This window comes from Rana temporaria, chromosome 2 (genome assembly GCF_905171775.1).
Source record: "Rana temporaria chromosome 2, aRanTem1.1, whole genome shotgun sequence".
In the NCBI taxonomy this organism is placed as follows: domain Eukaryota; kingdom Metazoa; phylum Chordata; class Amphibia; order Anura; family Ranidae; genus Rana; species Rana temporaria.
In genome coordinates, this window is record NC_053490.1 from 404,320,120 (window position 1) to 404,338,734 (window position 18,615).

Here is an 18,615-nt window from a genome sequence, read left to right on the forward strand (position 1 = left end):
GCCTTGAAAAAGTATTCATAGCCCTTGAAATATTCCACATTTTGTCATAACAACCAAAAACGTAAATGTATTTTATTGAAATTTTATGTGATAGACAAAGTGGCACATAATTGTGAAGTGGAAGGAAAATGATAACTAATAAATATCTGAAAAGTGTGGCGTGCATTTGTATTCAGCCCCCTTTACTTTGATACCCCCAACTAAAACCTAGAGCAGGGGTCTCCAAACTGCGTCCCGAGGGCCAGATGTGGCCCATTGCTAGTCTGTATCTGACCCTTGGGGCACAATTCCTCCCACTGATATGAGGCACCATTTGTCCCACTGACAACAATGGGGCACTATATCTTCCACCGATCCCAATGATGGGATACTTTACCTCCTTCTAATAGGGGGAAAACATCTCCTCCTATTGGCTACCAACCCATATGCCATATTTATTCTCACTGATGCTGAGCCTGTGACATTTTCTGCCCCTGCTGGCCACAATCTGGCCCTCCTAAAGTCTGAAGGACAATAAAATGGCCCTTTGTTCGAAAAGTTTGGAGACCCCTGATCTAGAGGAACCAATTGCCTTCAGAAATCACCTAAATTAGTAAATACTCCACCTGTGTCTAATTTAATCTCAGTAAAAATACAGCTGTTCTGTGAAGTCCTCAGGAGGTTTTGGAAGAGAACCTTAGTGAACAAACAGCATCATGAAGGCCAAGGAACACACCAGACAGGTCAGGGATAAACTTGTGAAGAGACGTTTAAAGCAGGGTTAGGTTAAAAAAAACTCAAGCTTTGAAGATCTCATGGAACACTGTTCAAACCATGATCCGAAAATTGAAAGAGTATGGCATAACTGCAAACCTACCAAGACATGGCTTCCACCTAAATTGACCGTCTGGGCAAGGAGAGCATTAATCAGAAAAGCAGCCAAGAGGTCCATGGTAACTCTTGAAGAGCTGCAGAGATCCACAGCTCAGGTAGGAGAATCTGTCCACAGGACAACTATTAGTTGTGCACTCCACAAATCTGGCCTTTATGGAAGAGACAATAAGAAAGCCATTGTTGAAATAAAGCCTTAAAGGAGGAACTGCAGTCTGCTCACATAATTTGTAATAAAAACATCTTTGCCATGCTGAAGCTTCCCCCCACCCATTTTGCATATTATTTTATATATACACTGTGATTCTGTACTTGCCAAATATGCTGCAGAAATCTCCATCCACTGATTCTGGCTGCAGCCATTTTAATTGTGGGCAGCTGGAGCTGCTGGCTGTTCACTTCCTGGATTTACACAGACACACAAAGGTACACCTCCAGCTCTGCAGCTCTTATTGGTACTCGTATGATTCATCTCACCTCTCTTCTTGGCAAACACTCACGAGAGTGAGAGAAAGCGCTGTAGAAGATGTCATAAGCCTAGGCTAGTGACTAGACAAGTAACAGGAAGTGGGTTGTTTAAGGTATTTACTGGCAGAAATAAAATGTTTTACTATCCAAAGTTAAAACAACAAGGGCAGAAGATTTAATAGATGGAAAGATGAAAATAATTACTGCAGTTCCGCATTAAGAAGTTCCATTTGCAGCTTGCGAGAAGCCATGTGGGGGACACAGTAAACATGTGGAAGAAGGTGCTCTGGTCAGATGAGACTAAAATGTAACTTTCTGGCCTAAAAGCAAAACGCTATGTGTGGCGGAAAACTAACACTGCACATCACCCTGAACACACCATCCCCACTGTGAAACATGGTGGTGGCAGCATCATGCTGTGGGAATGCTTTCCTCAGCAGGGACAGGGAAGCTGGTCAGAGTTGATGGGAAGACGGATGGAGCCAAATAAAGGACAATCTTAGAAGAAGACCTTGAGACTGAGGGGGAGGGTTCACCTTCCAGCAGGACAACAACCCTAAACATACAGCGAGAGCTACAATGGAATGGTTTGGATCAAAGCAAGTTAATATGTTAAAATAGCCCAGTCAACGTCCAGACCTAAATCCAATTGAGAATCTGTGGCAAGACTTGAAAATTGGTGTTCACAGACGCTCTCCATCCAATCTGACAGAGCTTGAGCTATTTTGCAAAGAAGAATGGGAAACATTTCACTCTTGATGTGCAAAGCTAGTAAAGACATCCCCAAAAAGACAAAAGGTGGTTCTACAAAGTATTGACTCAGGGGGTCTGAATACAAATGCACGTCACACTTTTAAGATATACAGTGATGAAAATAAGTATTTGAACACCCTGCTATTTTGCAAGTTCTCCCACTTGGAAATCATGGAGGGGTCTGAAATTGTTATCATAGGTGCATGTCCACTGTGAGAGACATAATCCAAAAAAAAAATCCAGAAATCACAATGTATGATTTTTTTAACTATTTATTTGTATGATACAGCTGCAAATAAGTATTTGAACACCTGAGAAAATCAATGTTAATATTTGGTACAGTAGCCTTTGTTTGCAATTACAGAGGTCAAACGTTTCTTGTAGTTTTTCACCAGGTTTGCACACACTGGAGGAGGGATTTTGGCCCACTCCTCCACACAGATCTTCTTTAGATCAGTCAGGTTTATGGGCTGTCGCTGAGAAACACAGAGTTTGAGCTCCCTCCAAAGATTCTCTATTGGGTTTAGGTCTGGAGACTGGCTAGGCCACGCCAGAACCTTGATATGCTTCTTACAGAGCCACTCCTTGGTTATCCTGGCTGTGTGCTTCGGGTCATTGTCATGTTGGAAGACCCAGCCTCGACCCATCTTCAAAGCTCTAACTGAGGGAAGGAGGTTGTTGCCCAAAATCTCGCAATACATGGCCCCGGTCATCCTCTCCTTAATACAGTGCAGTCGCCCTGTCCCATGTGCAGAAAAACACCCCCAAAGCATGATGCTACCACCCCCATGCTTCACAGTAGGGATGGTACTCATCATTCTTCTTCCTCCAAACACGGTTAGTGGAATTATGACCAAAAAGTTCTATTTTGGTCTCATCTGACCACATGACTTTCTCCCATGACTCCTCTGGATCATCCAAATGGTCATTGGCAAACTTAAGACGGGCCTTGACATGTGCTGGTTTAAGCAGGGGAACCTTCCGTGCCATGCATGATTTCAAACCATGACGTCTTAGTGTATTACCAACAGTAACCTTGGAAACGGTGGTCCCAGCTCTTTTCAGGTCATTGACCAGCTCCTCCCGTGTAGTCCTGGGCTGATTTCTCACCTTTCTTAGGATCATTGAGACCCCACGAGGTGAGATTTTGCATGGAGCCCCAGTCCGAGGGAGATTGACAGTCATGTTTAGCTTCTTCCATTTTCTAATGATTGCTCCAACAGTGGACCTTTTTTCACCAAGCTGATTGGCAATTTCCCCGTAGCCCTTTCCAGCCTTGTGGAGGTGTACAATTTTGTCTCTAGTGTCTTTGGACAGCTCTTTGGTCTTGGCCATGTTAGTAGTTGGATTCTTACTGATTGTATGGGGTGGACAGGTGTCTTTATGCAGCTAATGACCTCAAACAGGTGCATCTAATTTAGGATAATAAATGGAGTGGAGGTGGACATTTTAAAGGCAGACTAACAGGTCAGAATTCTAGCTGATAGACAGGTGTTCAAATACTTATTTGCAGCTGTATCATACAAATAAATAGTTAAAAAATCATAAATTGTGATTTCTGGAATTTTTTTTTTTGATTATGTCTCTCACAGTGGACATGCACCTACGATGACAATTTCAGACCCCTCCATGATTTCCAAGTGGGAGAACTTGCAAAATAGCAGGGTGTTCAAATACTTATTTTCCTCACTGTACCCCCCTGACCAATTTTTATTTTTTTTTTGTTTAAAAAGGCCAAACAATAAGGTTCAAAACCGCTCAAAAGGCACAAAAAAACTTGCAACAAAACACTTGAAAAAACACTCAAAAATTCTACGCTGAGGCCTCGTACACACGACCGAGGAACTCGTCGGAAAAGACACATCGTTTTCCTCGACGAGTTCCTTGTTAGGCTTGTCGAGAAACTTGACAAGCTTTCTTTGCGTACACACTGTCAAGACAAAATCTCATCGTTCTCAAACGCGGTGACTTGCAACACGTACGACAGCAGGGGAAGTTCGATTACACTGGCACAACCCTTGGGGCTGCTTTTGCTAATCGCATGTTACTGCGTGTTAAGTAAAAGTTTGGTAAGAGACGATTTGCACTTTTCAGTCTGTTACAGCGTGACAAATGTGCTATCTCCATTACAAACGCTACTTTTACCGAAGGTGCGCTCCTGTCTCATACTTTATTCTGAGCTTGCGCGGGTTTCTAAGCATACACACGAACGTGTTTCTCGTCGAAAACCAGCCCGACGAGAAAATTGAGACTCCCGTTGAGGAAAAAGAGAACTTGTTCTCTTTTTTTCTCGTCGAGTTCCTCGTCAGTTTCCTCGATGAAAAACATACACACGACCGTTTTCCTCTGCAAAAAAGCTCTACCACCAAGTTTCTTGATGGATTCTGTCGAGGAAAACGGTCGTGTGTACGAGGCCTCAGGTGTGAATGCAGCCTTATAGGAAAAAATGAGCAGAGGGGAATAGAAAAAACATTTTTAAAAGTAAACATCTATAAACTCCCAAAGATCCACTTTGAACTTTATCTGATAGAGGTTCTGGCCTATTTAGCCACCTGTGCATGGACCCTTAAAGGGTCACTAAAGGAAAAAAAAAATTGTTGCTGAAATGACTGTTTATAGGGTATAGAGACATAATAGTTAACTGATTCCTTTTAAAAACGATTAAAAATAGATAAAAATCAATCATATAATGTACCTGTAGTTTTTTAGTTTCGTTTTTGCATTTAGTTTCGTTTTAGCATGTTATGCTGTATCTGTGCTGGACAGTGCCATAGAGCAGTATTGTTTTGAAAACAAAACTAAAATCTCCCAGTACTGTGGTGATCAGGAAACAGACAACCAGGAAGTGTACAGAACAGAGGAGAATTACAGCAACATCAGAGCAAAAACGAACAATGAGGACATGAAACCAGGACTGCAGTAAGGTAAAGGAAGCTATTTAGCTAAAAAATATAATTCCTTTAGTGACATTAATGTGATATGCCAACAAGCAGTAGACATATTAAAGCCCAGTGTTAATTGTTATTTCTTTTATTAGAAGATCTGCATATCCCTGCACTAAAACAAAGACAAAAACATTCTGATATGAACAAGCCCTCCAGAGTTTTTTTTTTAATGAAAAACTGCCAAAACCAAATAACTGAAGAGTGTTTTTACTTCAAATTATCTGACATTTAGGAATGTAATGTTTTTGTTGTGCTTTAAATCGTGGCGCCTTGAGAATTCCTTTAAACTTTTTATGGTTTTCTTTTTCTCTCACTCCATGAAATCAAATTGATGCCGACCGCATATGTTTTATGCTGTTTATTATTTTTTTTCCCAGGAGAAACGGTGACAAACAGCAGATTTTCAACAGGATAAAAATTTCTTCATAACTGTGGTGAGATGAGATCAGAAAAGAATAATGAGACAGCAAAATAAAAAGGTTGTCATAGCTATTCAGTCTTTCAGGGTTACAGAGAACAAATTTCCAGAAGGTTAAATCTGTGGTCACTTGATTCATCGCTGTGCTGTAGGACGACCTACTATTATATGTGACACAAGGATGCTGGCTACATGCAGGATATTGTAACAGAATTTACTATGTGGAGAATTTAAAATTGTACATTTAAATCTGCATTTCTAATAGAAACACCTATAGATCTAAAATAGTCCATGTACAGTCCAACATAAAAAAAAAAAAAAATTAAATATGTTTTCCAATCATTATTGCTAGAAAGGTATGTTTTCATTCTGTGTAACACAGTCACATATGGAAATGAGGAAATGTGCGGTATAGGCCGGCCAGAAGTCCAGCTTTGGCTCTGCCATTCGCTATTTAACACGCTCTATGATGAGACTATCAGTTAGGCATTTGAGTTGTTCTTCTCCCAACTTTATTTTGTCTTCCAGTTCTCGTTGTTCCAGGATGAGGGCGGATTTCATCTTCACAAAGTGCTCATAGTCTGCAATGTTTTCCTCGTTAAGGTAGTTCGCCAAAATTTCATAAACGGTGCGCTCTCGGCGGTCCAAGTTCTCTTTCAGTTCCTTTGCATCTTCATGTTGTCTTGTCAGCAGCTTCCTCTTCTCAACTAGGGTCCGCTGTAAAGAGACAAATACATTCAAACTGATTAGATCCCAGCAATACAGGCCAAGAAATATAATAAGCCCAGTATATAAAAAATCATTCTGTTTGTTTTATTTTTGATCATAACAAATGGTGCAAATCAATAGCCGAGATACCATCACACTGGAGCGGTGCGCTAGCAGGACCGCTCCAAAAGTCCTGCTAGCCGCATTTTTGGAGCGGTGAAGGAGCGGGGTGTTGACCGCTCCTTCCCATTGAAGGCAATGGGAAACCGCGGCTATACCGCCAGCAATGCGCCTCTGCAGAGGAGCATCGCGGGCGGTATTAACCCTTTTTCGGCCGCTAGCGGGGGGTAAAACTGCACCACTTGCAGCCGAATACCGCTGCAATTCCAACGGTACAGAGCTGCTAAAAATAGTGCCGCTTTACCGCCACGGCACCTCCCACCCCAGTGTAAAAGGGGCCTTAAGCCTCGTACACACGATCAGTCCATCCAATGAGAACGGTCTGAAGGACCGTTGTCATCGGTTAACCGACGAAGCTTACACACCATCGGTTAAATGACCGTCGTGCCTACACACCATCGGTTAAATGACCGATCGTGTCAGAACGCGGTGACGTAAAACACAATGACATGCTTAAAAAAATGAAGTTCAATGCTTCCAAGCATGCGTCGACTTGATTCTGAGCATGCGTGGATTTTTAACCGAGGGTCGTGCCTACCAACGATCGGTTTTGACCTATCGGTTGGGAATCCATCGGTTAAATTTAAAGCAAGTTGGCTTTTTTTTAACCGATGGTTAAATAACCTATGGGGCCCACACACGATCGTTTTTGACCGATGAAAACGGTCCATCAGATCGTTGTCCTCTGTTTAACCTAGCGTGTGTACGAGGCCTCAAAGTTGATCCCCAGATATGTGGTAAAACAATAATGAACAGTCTGGGATACCACTTATTTTCAATTTTCAATCAGAAGTTCTTAATGCTCTTGCTATAGGAACAGGGGCGGACTGACCATAGGGCAGTTCGGGCACGGACCGAGGGCCCGTGACCAGTAGGGGGCCCCATGACAGCTGAGCTTCCCCTTCGATCTACCCGTCAATCACAACTAGCTGACGGGTAGATCGGGCCCCGAGTCACTGCGTCCTGCTAAGACTGCAGTGTAAACAGACCTCTTGTGATTCGCTCCTCCGGCCGCCCCCTCCTCCCCTTCCGTCCACCCCAGGTGCTTCTATTTGTCATCACTTCGGACGGACGAGAAGAGAGGAGGGGTCGGCGGGGAGGAGCGCATCACGAGAGGTATGTTTACAGCCGCTTCCCGCGCTACTCTGCATCTGAAGGAAAGCTTGTCCTGCTGTGTCCCTGTACGTGCCCAGCATCCTGAACACTGACCCATACCCTGCTCTCACACTGCCCCATACCCTGCTCTCACTCTGCCCCATACCCTGCTCTCACTCTGCCCCATACCCTGCTCTCACTCTGCCCCATACCCTGCTCTCCCTCTCTGCCCCATACCCTGCTCTCCCTCTCTGCCCCATACCCTGCTCTCCCTCTCTGCCCCATACCCTGCTCTCCCTCTCTGCCCCATACCCTGCTCTCCCTCTCTGCCCCATACCCTGCTCTCCCTCTCTGCCCCATACCCTGCTCTCTCTCTCTGCCCCATACCCTGCTTTCTCTCTGCCCCATACCCTGCTTTCTCTCTGCCCCATACCCTGCTCTCTCTGCCCCATACCCTGCTCTCTCTCTCTGCCCCATACCCTGCTCTCTCTCTGCCCCATACCCTGCTCTCTCTCTCTCTGCCCCATACCCTGCTCTATCTCTCTGCCCCATACCCTGCTCTCTCCCTCTGCCCCATACCCTGCTCTCTCTCTCTGCCCCATACCCTGCTCTCTCTCTCTGCCCCATACCATGCTCTCTCTCTCTGCCCCATACTATGCTCTCTCCCTCTGCCCCATACCCTGCTCTCTCTCTCTCTCTCTCTGCCCCATACCCTGCTCTCTCTCTCTGCCCCATACCCTGCTCTCTCTCTCTGCCCCATACCCTGCTCTCTCTCTCTGCCCCATACCCTGATTTCACTCTGCCCCATACCCTGCTCTCTCTCTCTCTCTGCCCCATACCCTGCTCTCTCTCTCTCTCTGCCCCATACCCTGCTCTCTCTCTGCCCCATACCCTGCTCTCTCTCTCTGTGTCCTACTGTGTGCCCAATGCCCTACTATATGTCCCGCTGTGTGCCCAATTCCCTCCTTTTGGCCCTGTGATGTGTCCTGAGCCCCCATGCCCTGCTGTCTGCTCTGTGCCCCCATGCCCTGCTGTCTACCCCATGCCCTGATCTCTACCCCATGCCCTGATGTCTACCCCATGCCCTTCTCTGTGCCCCCATGCCCTGATGTCTGCCCCATGCCCTTCTCTGTGCCCCCCATGTCCTGATGTCTGCCCCACACCCTGCTCTGTGCCCCTTGCCCAGCTATCTGCTCCCATTTCCCGCTCCATGCCCCTAGGCCCTGCTGTGTGCCCCCATAATGTGTGTGGGTGTAGCTTGAGTGTGGGCAGGGATACAGGGGGCCCCATGAGTTGTCAGTCCGCCCCTGTATAGGAACAACTTATGTAGCGAAGCTTGACCCCCCCACCCTGCTATGACAGCAGTGTCATGGTTTGCTGTAACCATAGTTATGCTCCTCAACGGGACATCTATGTTAGGGAGACACAATTCCTGTTCATACCTTACTTAGAGCAGCTGTAAACAAGAGCCATTTAGAAGAATATATAGTACAGTAGTCCTTCCATTTTTGATAAATGCATATAAAACTCTCACACTGATCCCTTACTCAGAAATGTATTTATGTGGCAATTTCTGCAAACGCCCTCGCATGTCTGAAATCCTCACATTCTAGCTGAAATTTACTTGACAAGCCTGTTAGCTTGACAGTTTGTATTAATGCAAGGACAGGCAGGCTCGGTACAACGAGCAATTTGTTCATCTTGGTAAGGCTATATATAGTGTTATATATAAAGTAGTGGGTGCTAGTCATACTGTCTCCTGTAGGAATGTCATTTATACAGAATCCATTCTGAAAACTATAAACTATTTATCTTGAACGTGAGCATGTCTTTACATGAAGCCTTCAGGCAAAGCAAATGTATGAATTTAAAATACATGAAATACAGGGAACGAGCATCATGCTTAAAAAAGGGACAGGTTTAAAAGTAACAGATTGTGTATTATTACTAAAGAAATGTGTAATACACAAAAAACAAATAGTGAGACCCCTTTCACACTGAGGAGTTTTTTAAACCAGTTTAGCGATAAAAATAGCGCCTAAATACCGCCTGAAAAACTCCTGCCCTGTAATCTCAATGTGAAAGCTCGAGGGCTTTCACACTGAGGCGATACGCTGGCGGGACCGCTCCAAAAGTCCTGCTAGCAGCATCTTTGGAGCGGTGAGAGAAGCGGTGTGTTTACCGCTCCTACCCATTGAAAACAATGGGACACCGCGGTAATACCGTCGGCAATGCGCCTCTGCAGAGGCGCAATGCCGGCAGGATTAAACCTTTTTCGGACGCTAGCAGGGGTTAAAACCGCACCGCTAATGGCCGAATACGTTGCAATTCCGATGGTATAGCGCACCTCCCGCCCCAGTGTGAAAGGGGCCTGAGAGGGTCTTCTTATTTTATGTGTACTTCCAACAAATGGAAGCCCACAAAAAAAATTATAATTTCTATAGCTTTGTTAGCAACCATCTGAAGTTCTGAAAATGTAAGGAACATATGTATTTAAGTATGCAGCAGAGTTCTCTATGCAATCAGGAGCAGGTTTACCCTGGTCTGTCTTCAGTAAAGCAAAATCAGAGGCCGCTATGAGTTACTGCACTTTGCTTTATCTGCTGAATAATCTCAGTGTAGGACATAGTTATGTACTGTATTCCATGGAAGCCCATCACATCTATTCGGCAGCATACAGTAATTACATTATGGAGTCCAATATGCAATTTCAGAATTATTGGATTCTACCGCTCCCTTGTAATATATTATAAAATACAGGGCACGGTCTTTCAATGTTAATCTAAGCATACAAAGGCACCCGCATCCAATCTTGTGATGTTAAGGCCGGCCATAGATGGTTCGAATCTTGGCCAGTTCAGCAGGATCAATCAACATGGGTAGAACCAGCCTGTCGGTACGGTTGCCACCCGTACGGGATTCACCCGGACAGTTCGGGTTTTGAATCCTGTGTCCCGATCTCAGACGGACTGAAACCTGGACACATTATTCAGACCAGACTGTGGCTCCCCAAGTAACTAAGATAGTCACACGCAAACCTGTTGCTGTCCGAGAGCTGCAGAGGCTGCCTGGTGGCAGATTTGGCATCACCGAGGGGCAGGGTGATGTCAAAAAGAGTTATTTGGCCACACCCACCATTCGCTGCAGCACGCTATGCGAACCGCATTACTACTCTCCTTGGGGCACCCAAAGGTGTCCCAGGCCGCTAAAGTGTTCATGTTTGGCTTGAAGAAAAGGTGGCAACCCTACCGGTCAGATACCCTTGCAATTACCGCAAGCGACTGCTATAGCTGCTAGCGATAATCACTGTCTTCTCCAGTGGGAGAAGACATTTGCTCGGCAGGAGGGATTCAACCCGTGGTTGCAGGAAAAAAATTCACACCGTCTATAGCCAGCCTAACCTGTTCTTACAACTAAACAAGTTTATTCTCATCATGGAGCTAAGATAAGTGCATTTAGATGATCAAGTATCATACTGAAGGGTCAGTGCAGTCCATGGCATGCCTTTTTAATACCTGTTCCGTTTAGTTTTCTAAATGGAAACCGGAACCCCTGGAGACTCTTGGGAGAAGTTTGTGAAACATGGGTCTATGAAAATATTCAAAAAACATTTGGTTGTAGTAGAAGAGACTTGCATGATGTGGGCTAAAAAATGCATCTGGATGCATTTAGTAAATGTGTCTATAAGTAATAGATTTGAGAGTGATTTTTTTCTACACACTCTTTAGTCAAACATTTGTTGGCATCTGACCATCGCACCTACACTGTATGACCAAATGTAAGTGGAAACCCTTCACATTATTAAGGTTTCCAATGAAAGGTACTGTTAATGGTACAGCATATGATTGGGTTTATTGGAATTAGATTGCCTGCAAAGAGCCCCCCCCCCACCTTAACTCTACTGAACATGTCTGGATTGAATTGGAATACCATGTCTTCTTGTCCAACATCAACACCTAATCTCACAACTGGCTGAATGGGCACAAAAAAAGGGTTCAACAAAACATTAAGGCTCATGGTTTTGGAGTGGGATGTCTGACAGGCTCATAGAAGTGTAATGGTTAAGCCTCGTACACACGATCAGTCCATCCGATGAGAACGGTCTGAAGGACCGATGAAGCTGACTGATGGTCCGTCGCGCCTACAAACCATCGGTTAAAAAAACGATTGTGTCAGAACGCGGTGACGTAAAACACAACGACGTGCTGAAAAAAATGAAGTTCAATGCTTCCAAGCAAGTTGGCTTTTTTTTAACCAATGGTTAAATAACCTATGGGGCCCACACGCGATCGGTTTTGACCGATGAAAATGGTCCATCAGACCGGTGTCCTCTGGTTAACCTATCGTGTGTACGAGGCCTTCGTTTTTTGCGTTTAACCGCTTCCATACGGGGCCTATTTTGGCACTTCTCTCCTACATGCATAAATCATAATTTTTTTTGTTAGAAAATTACTCAGAACCCCCAAACACTATATATGTTTTTTTAGCAGACACCTTAGGGAATAAAATGCCGGCCATTGAAACTTTTTATCTGGCACAGTATTTGCGCAATCTTTTTTTAAACGCTTTTTTTTGGGGAAAAAAACGGTTTTGTGAATTAAAAAAAAACAAAACAGTAAAGTTAGCCCAATTTTTTTGTATAATGTGAAAGATGAAGTTACACCGAGTAAATAGATACCTAACATGTTTACATATGTGGGCGGGACTTACGTGTGTGATCGCTTATAAACGCGAGCTACCGGGGATAGGGGCGTTTAACATTTTTTTTTTATTATTTTTTATTTTTATTTTACTCAGTTTCTTTTATTTTTACACTTTTTTTGCCATTTTTTTTTATCACTTTTATTCCTATTACAAGGAATGTAAACATCCCTTGTAATAGAAATGGTTTGTGACAGGTCCTCTTTATGGAGAGATGCAGGGTCAATAAGACCTCACATCTCTCCTCCAGGCTGGAAAGCATTAGATCATGAAAAAAAATTCATTGATCTAATGCTTTCAGCCGCGATGGCGGCTGTGTTTACATTCCAGGACCCGGGCGTGACGTCATAACATTGCGCCCGGGCCTCCGACGATCATAGAGATGACTGGTGACCATCTGGTCACCAGTCTACTCTATGGTTTCCATCGGACGCCGGCGGATCGTTTCTCCGGGTCTCCGATGGCAAAGGAGAGCCCGGAGAAGCACCGGATGGCGGCGGGAGGGGGGGCGTCCCCTCCCGCCGCCTATAACAACAATCAAGCGGCGGAACCGCCGCTATGATCTTTCTTATGGTGCAGGGATTCGTCAGCTCAAGAAATGGATATCTGAATGATGCCTGTAGCTGCAGGCATCTTTCAGATATCCCCACTGAAAGTCCAGGACGTCATATGACGTCCTTGGGCTGGAAGTGGTTAAACATATAATGTTGACAGGGCTTTACATTTTTTTTTCTCAAAAGATCAAAGCTACAGAACACCCCAACTTTGATGAAAAGCCCATCACATTTTGGAAGATCTGTTGCACATATCTATTTTACTATGTTTCTTAAAGCTGAAACCCTAAATTAAAATACATGGCTTTTATACAGAAACCTTAAAGGGGTTGTAAAGGTTCGTCTTTTATTTTCTAAATAGGTTCCTTTAAGCTAGTGCATTGTTGGTTCACTTACCTTTTCCTTCGATTTCCCTTCTAAAAAATTGTTTTCTTTGTTTGAATTTCTCACGTCCTGTTTCTCCTCAGTAAGCTTTCCACCATCATACGAGCGGTGGAAAGTCATTTAGAACAACTTACTGAGGAGGAACAGGAAGTGAGAAATTCAGACAAAGAAAACAAAGAAAAAAACATTTAGAAGGGAAATCGAAGGAAAAGGTAAGTGAACCAACAATGCACTAGCTTAAAGTAACCTATTTAGAAAATAAAAAATTAACCTTTACAACCCCTTTAAAGCTTTCTCCGCAATCACAACATTTTCACATGTAACGTACCCGCTCTTCTTGGGAGGCAGTTTCATCCAAATTATTTAGGGCATTTTCCACTCGAGCAAGCCTTCCAGATAGAGACAGTAGAAGATTGACGATCTTCTCCAGATCCCCGATGAACATCCGAAACTTATCAAACTCATTTGGTTTACAGACCTCTTTGACGATGACCTCAACCTCCTCGCCTAAAGCATTGTTACACTGGATATCCTCCAAGAGGGTTTCCCGAGCATCCCGCAAGACTTGCAGCTTCCTGCTTATACTGTCTATAAGTTCTTGCTGTGGGGAAGACAAATAAGCAGCATATTACCAATTCAGTTTATTAAATAAAGCTGTTGTACGATATGGATTTGATTATAGGTATGAACAAATCATGATAAAAGTAGAGACTTTGTGCAGTCTAAATCTATCTATTTTACAATATGGTAATACATTCATTAGTAATTATACCAAGGCAGAAAAAAGGCAAAATAGAATTTCCTTATTCCTCTATCAATTCCACAATAAACCACTTGGCAGTACTGTCTGTAACACTCAATAACAATATAGTGCAACTCCTAGCAACAAAGGAAATTCTTCCAAAACAGGAGAAATGCTATCCAGACTGTGCCAATCTTCACTCACATCCTTTTCTACCTAGCAGCACTGGGGTAGTTGGGTTCAATCTCAACCATGGCACTACCTGCCTGAAGTTTGCATGTTCTCCCTGTGCCTGCTTGGGTTTCCTCTCACACTCCAAAGACATGCTGGTAAGTTAACCACTTAAGACCCGGACCAAAATGCGATTCGGCACTGCGTCGCTTTAACGGACAATTGCGCGGTCGTGCGACGTGGCTCACAAACAAAATTGACGTCCTTTTTTCCCCACAAATAGAGCTTTCTTTTGGTGGTATTTGATCACCTTTGCGGTTTTTATTTTTTGCACTATAAACAAAAATAGAGCGACAATTTTGAAAAAAATGCACTATTTTTTACTTTTTGCTATAATAAATATCCCCCAAAAATATATAAAAAAAATAGTTTTTTTCCTCAGTTTAGGCCGATACGTATTCTTCTACATAGTTTTGGTAAAAAAAAATCACAATAAGCGTTTATCGGTTGGTTTGTGCAAAATTTATAGCGTTTACAAAATAGGGGATACGGTAGTTTTATTGCATTTTTATTAATTTTTTTTTTTTACTACTAATGGCGGCGATCAGCGATTTTTTTCGTGACTGCGACATTATGGCGGACACTTCGGACAATTTTGATACATTTTTGGGACCATTGTCATTTTAACAGCAAAAAATGCATTTAAAATGCATTGTTTATTGTGGAAATGACAGTTGCAATTTGGGAGTTAACCACAGGGGGCGCTGAAGGGGTTATGTTTCACCTAGTGTGTGTTTACAACTGTAGGGGGGTGTGGCTGTAGAAGTGACGTCATCGCTTGTGTCTCCCTATAAAGGGGATGACACGATCGATGCAGCCGCCACAGTGAAGCACGGGGAAGCCGTGTTTACACGCGGCTCTCCCCGTTCTTCAGTTCCAGGGACTGATCGCAGGACCCCAACGGCGATCGGTCCCGCGGGTCCCACGGCTGGGTAGATGTACAGGACGTGCCGGTAAGTGCATCTGCCCAGCCGTGCCATTCTGCTGACGTATATTTACAGGAGGCGGTCCTTAAGTGGTTAATCGACTCCTGTCTAAATTGGCCCTAGTATTTGTATGCATGAATGTGAGTTAGGGACCATAGATTATTGAGGGCAGGGACTGATGTGAATGTACAATATACAGTGGAATCTCGGATTGCAAGTAAGGCGTTTCGGAATACGAGCTGTTTTAAAAAAAATTCTGACTCGCATTGCGAGCGTTGTCTCGCAAGACGAGCAGAATTTAAGCCTCTGGGGTGTGCAGTACTGCATTTGGCCAGAGGTGCGGGGGCGTCTGTGACGCTCGAAAACACTTAGTTCCCGAGTGTCTCCGAGCGCCTCTGAGTGTCTCCCCCAAACCTCTGGCCACATGCGGTACTGCATAGACAAGCATTGCCTGCGGATCAGATTATCGGAGTTTCCATTATTTCCTATGAGGAAACTTGCTTTGATATACGAGTGCTTTGGATTGCAAGCATTCTTCTGGAACCAACTATGCTCGTAATCCAAAGTATTACTGTATATGTAAAGCGCTGTGTAAATTGACAGCTCTATACAAGTACCTGTAATGAATAAAACTAAATAACTGGGTCCTACAGACTTTAACCAGCTTACACAAAGTACTTTAGTCAGAGAGGGGTTGTGCCCCTTTGGTGCCTGCTATAAGTCCCTGCCCACCTACCAAGTGGATGACTGGAGGAGTAATACAGTGAGGGAAAAAGGTATTTCATCCCCTGCTGTACGTTTGCCCACTGACAAAGAAATGATCAGTCTATAATTGTAATGGTAGGTTAATAAAAACAAGAGAAACAACAAAATAAATACAGAAAACCCATTTAAAAAAAGTTATAAATGGATTTGCATTTTATTGAGTAAAATAAGTATTTGACCCCTTTGAAAAACATGACTTGGTGGCAAAACCCTTTTTGGCAATCACAGACGTCAGACGTTTCTTGTAGTTGGCCACCAGGTTTGCACACATCTCAGGAGGTATTTTGTCCCACACCTTTTTGCAGATCCTCTCCAAGTCATGAAAGCTTAACTCCCTTCGTTGCAGATTCCTACCTTTTGTTATTCTTAAAGTGGTAGTAAACTCTGTACTACTACTTTCACTTACAGGTAAGCCTATAATAAGGCTTACCTGCAAGTATAAAGAATATCTCCTAAACCTGTATGGTTTAGGAGATATTTCCCTCACAATGTGCCGCTGACTGCAGCGGCACATGCGCAGCTGACTGCAGCGGCGCATGCGCAGCGGGGATCTTCGGCTAAATGCCCGGCAGCCGCCGGACAGAAGTCTCCCGCGCGCATGCGAGATGACATCTCCCTCTGCGTGGACCAGGTAAGTTCCCCTAACCTCATTCTGTGATGGACGTGCTAAAAATGTTATGATTAGAACCACTGAAATGAAGTGTATATTTTCCTTGAAAAGATTTGTCAGATATTGTGTTTTGAAGAAAGTTATGAACTCAGCATTGACGATATGAAGGACAAAAAAAAACCTGAAGATGAGAGCAGATGCCATTTTCTTCTCCATTATGCTTCAAACGTGTTCAGACCTTCTTCCCTTCCCCCTACTGTATTCCTAAATTCCTCAATTGTAACAGGAAAGCCTCCCCCTCCTTCTCACTTGGACCAGCTTGGAAGGAAATTTGCAGAGCTGACAATGGATTCTTTATGACACGTGGATTCACAAGGGTGTGTGTGCATGCCCAATAATGGATTTCCAAGAAGAAACCATCCCTATATGGACTGACCTATGAGGGTGCCATGTGCTACAGACGTCACAGGGAGGGTAGAATGGGTAACTGGGAGTAAAATGTATAATGTGAACCAATCAGCATGCATAATGTTTTGTGATGTCATTTTACCAATAATAAAAAAGAACTGGGTAAGCCCAGTCACTTCCTGTTGGAGCCGAGCTGAAAGGTGAGCAAGATGTAGATTCTTTGTCTGATCTATATATCTCACCTTATTAATTTGAATCAAACGGCAGAATGGGTTAGCCCTGAGGTTGTATCAGGGCCTCATCCACATCAGTTCCAAGGTAAGTATTTCATAATGAGCTAGTATGCGGTGCATACTAGCTCATTATGGCTTTTGCTTTTCAGGTATGGGGAAAAAAAAAACAGCAGCGGCTTTACTACCGCTTTAAGAAATCCATGTGCGTTTGTCTGTGCCTTTGTTCTGAGTTCCTTGAAACTCCACGAGGTGGGATCCTGCATGGAGCCCCAGACAGAGGGAGATTGACAGTTTCATTTTGTGTTTCTTCCATTTGCAAATAATTATAACCAAACTAATAAGAGGAATGGAGGAACTCAGCTATGAGGAAAGATTAAAGGAACTGAATTTATTCCCTCTTGAGAAGAGGTGAATAAGGGAGGATATGATCAACATGTACAAATATATAAGGGGTCCATATAGTGAACTTGGTGTTGAGTTATTCACTTTACGGTCAACACAAAGGACAAGGGGGCACTCTTTACGTCTAGAGGAAAAAAGATGTAATCTCCAAATATGGAAAGGTTTCTTCACAGTAAGAGCTGTGAAAATGTGGAACAGACTCCCTCCAGAGGTGGTTCTGGCCAGCTCAGTAGATTGCTTTAAGAAAGGCCTGGATTCTTTCCTAAATGTACATAATATTACTGGGTACTAACATTTATAGGTAAAGCTGATCCAAGGAAAATCCGATTGCCTCCTGGGGGATCAGGAAGGATTTTTTTCCCTGCTGTAGCAAATTGGATCATGCTCTGCTGGGGTATTTTGCCTTCCTCTGGATCAACTGTGGGTATAGAATTTGGTATATTGGATTTTAAGATATTTTTTATTTTTTTTTATGGTTGAACTGGATGGATTTGTGTCTTTTTTCAACCTGACTATCTATGTAACTATGTTGTCACCCTCTTACCAAGCTGCTTGGTGATGGTCTTGTAGTCCATTCCAGCCTTGTGTAGGTCTACAATCTTGTTCCTGACATCCTTGGACAGCTCTTTGGTCTTGGCCATGGTGGAGAGATTGGAATCTGATTGATTGCTTCAGGTGTTTTTTTTTTTTTACAGGTAACAAGCTGAGATTAGGAGCACTCCCTTTAAGAGAGTGCTCTTAATCTGAGCTATTTTTCCTGTATAGAAGACACCTGGGAGACAGAAGTCTTGCTGAATGATAGGGGGTCAAATATTTTTGTCAATCATTAAAATGCAAATCAATTTATAGCTTTTTTAAAAACCCATTTTTCTGGCTATTTGTATTGTTATTCTGTCTCTCGCTACCATTAAAATGACAGACTGATCATTTCTTTGTCAGTAGGCAAACGTACAAAATAAGCAGGGGTTCAAATATTTTCCATCACTGTAACATCATCACCGCTCTAGTTAGTGTGAAGACGCAGAAGCTGCTGACAGTTTGGCATGGCTGGAGGACACAAATGTTGCTAGACAGCAAGAACCAGGTACTTGCTGCTGTGCCTTGGATTACAGTAACTTCAGAGGGGGATAACTCTAACGATCATATGTTTACTGACACTGTTGATACCACAGTGGCATGTGTATTGTCATAGCTGGCGACGTTGTGCCACAGACACTCATGA

At 43.5% G+C, this 18,615-nt stretch overlaps 1 protein-coding gene across 3 annotated transcripts in view; it reads right to left on the minus strand.

Moving 5' to 3' along the window:
* Positions 1–5,227: 5,227 nt before the first annotated feature.
* Positions 5,228–18,615, minus strand: part of SHROOM2 (shroom family member 2) — a 311,760-nt gene continuing 298,372 nt past the window's right edge. For all 3 annotated transcript variants that reach the window (XM_040338142.1, XM_040338141.1, XM_040338139.1), the window contains exons 10-11: positions 13,405–13,677; positions 5,228–6,171 (exon numbers count right to left, since the gene is read on the minus strand). In XM_040338142.1, coding sequence (XP_040194076.1) covers positions 5,905–6,171; positions 13,405–13,677 — 540 coding nt within the window. In that variant the 3' untranslated portion in view covers positions 5,228–5,904. The remainder of the gene's footprint in view (positions 6,172–13,404; positions 13,678–18,615) is intronic.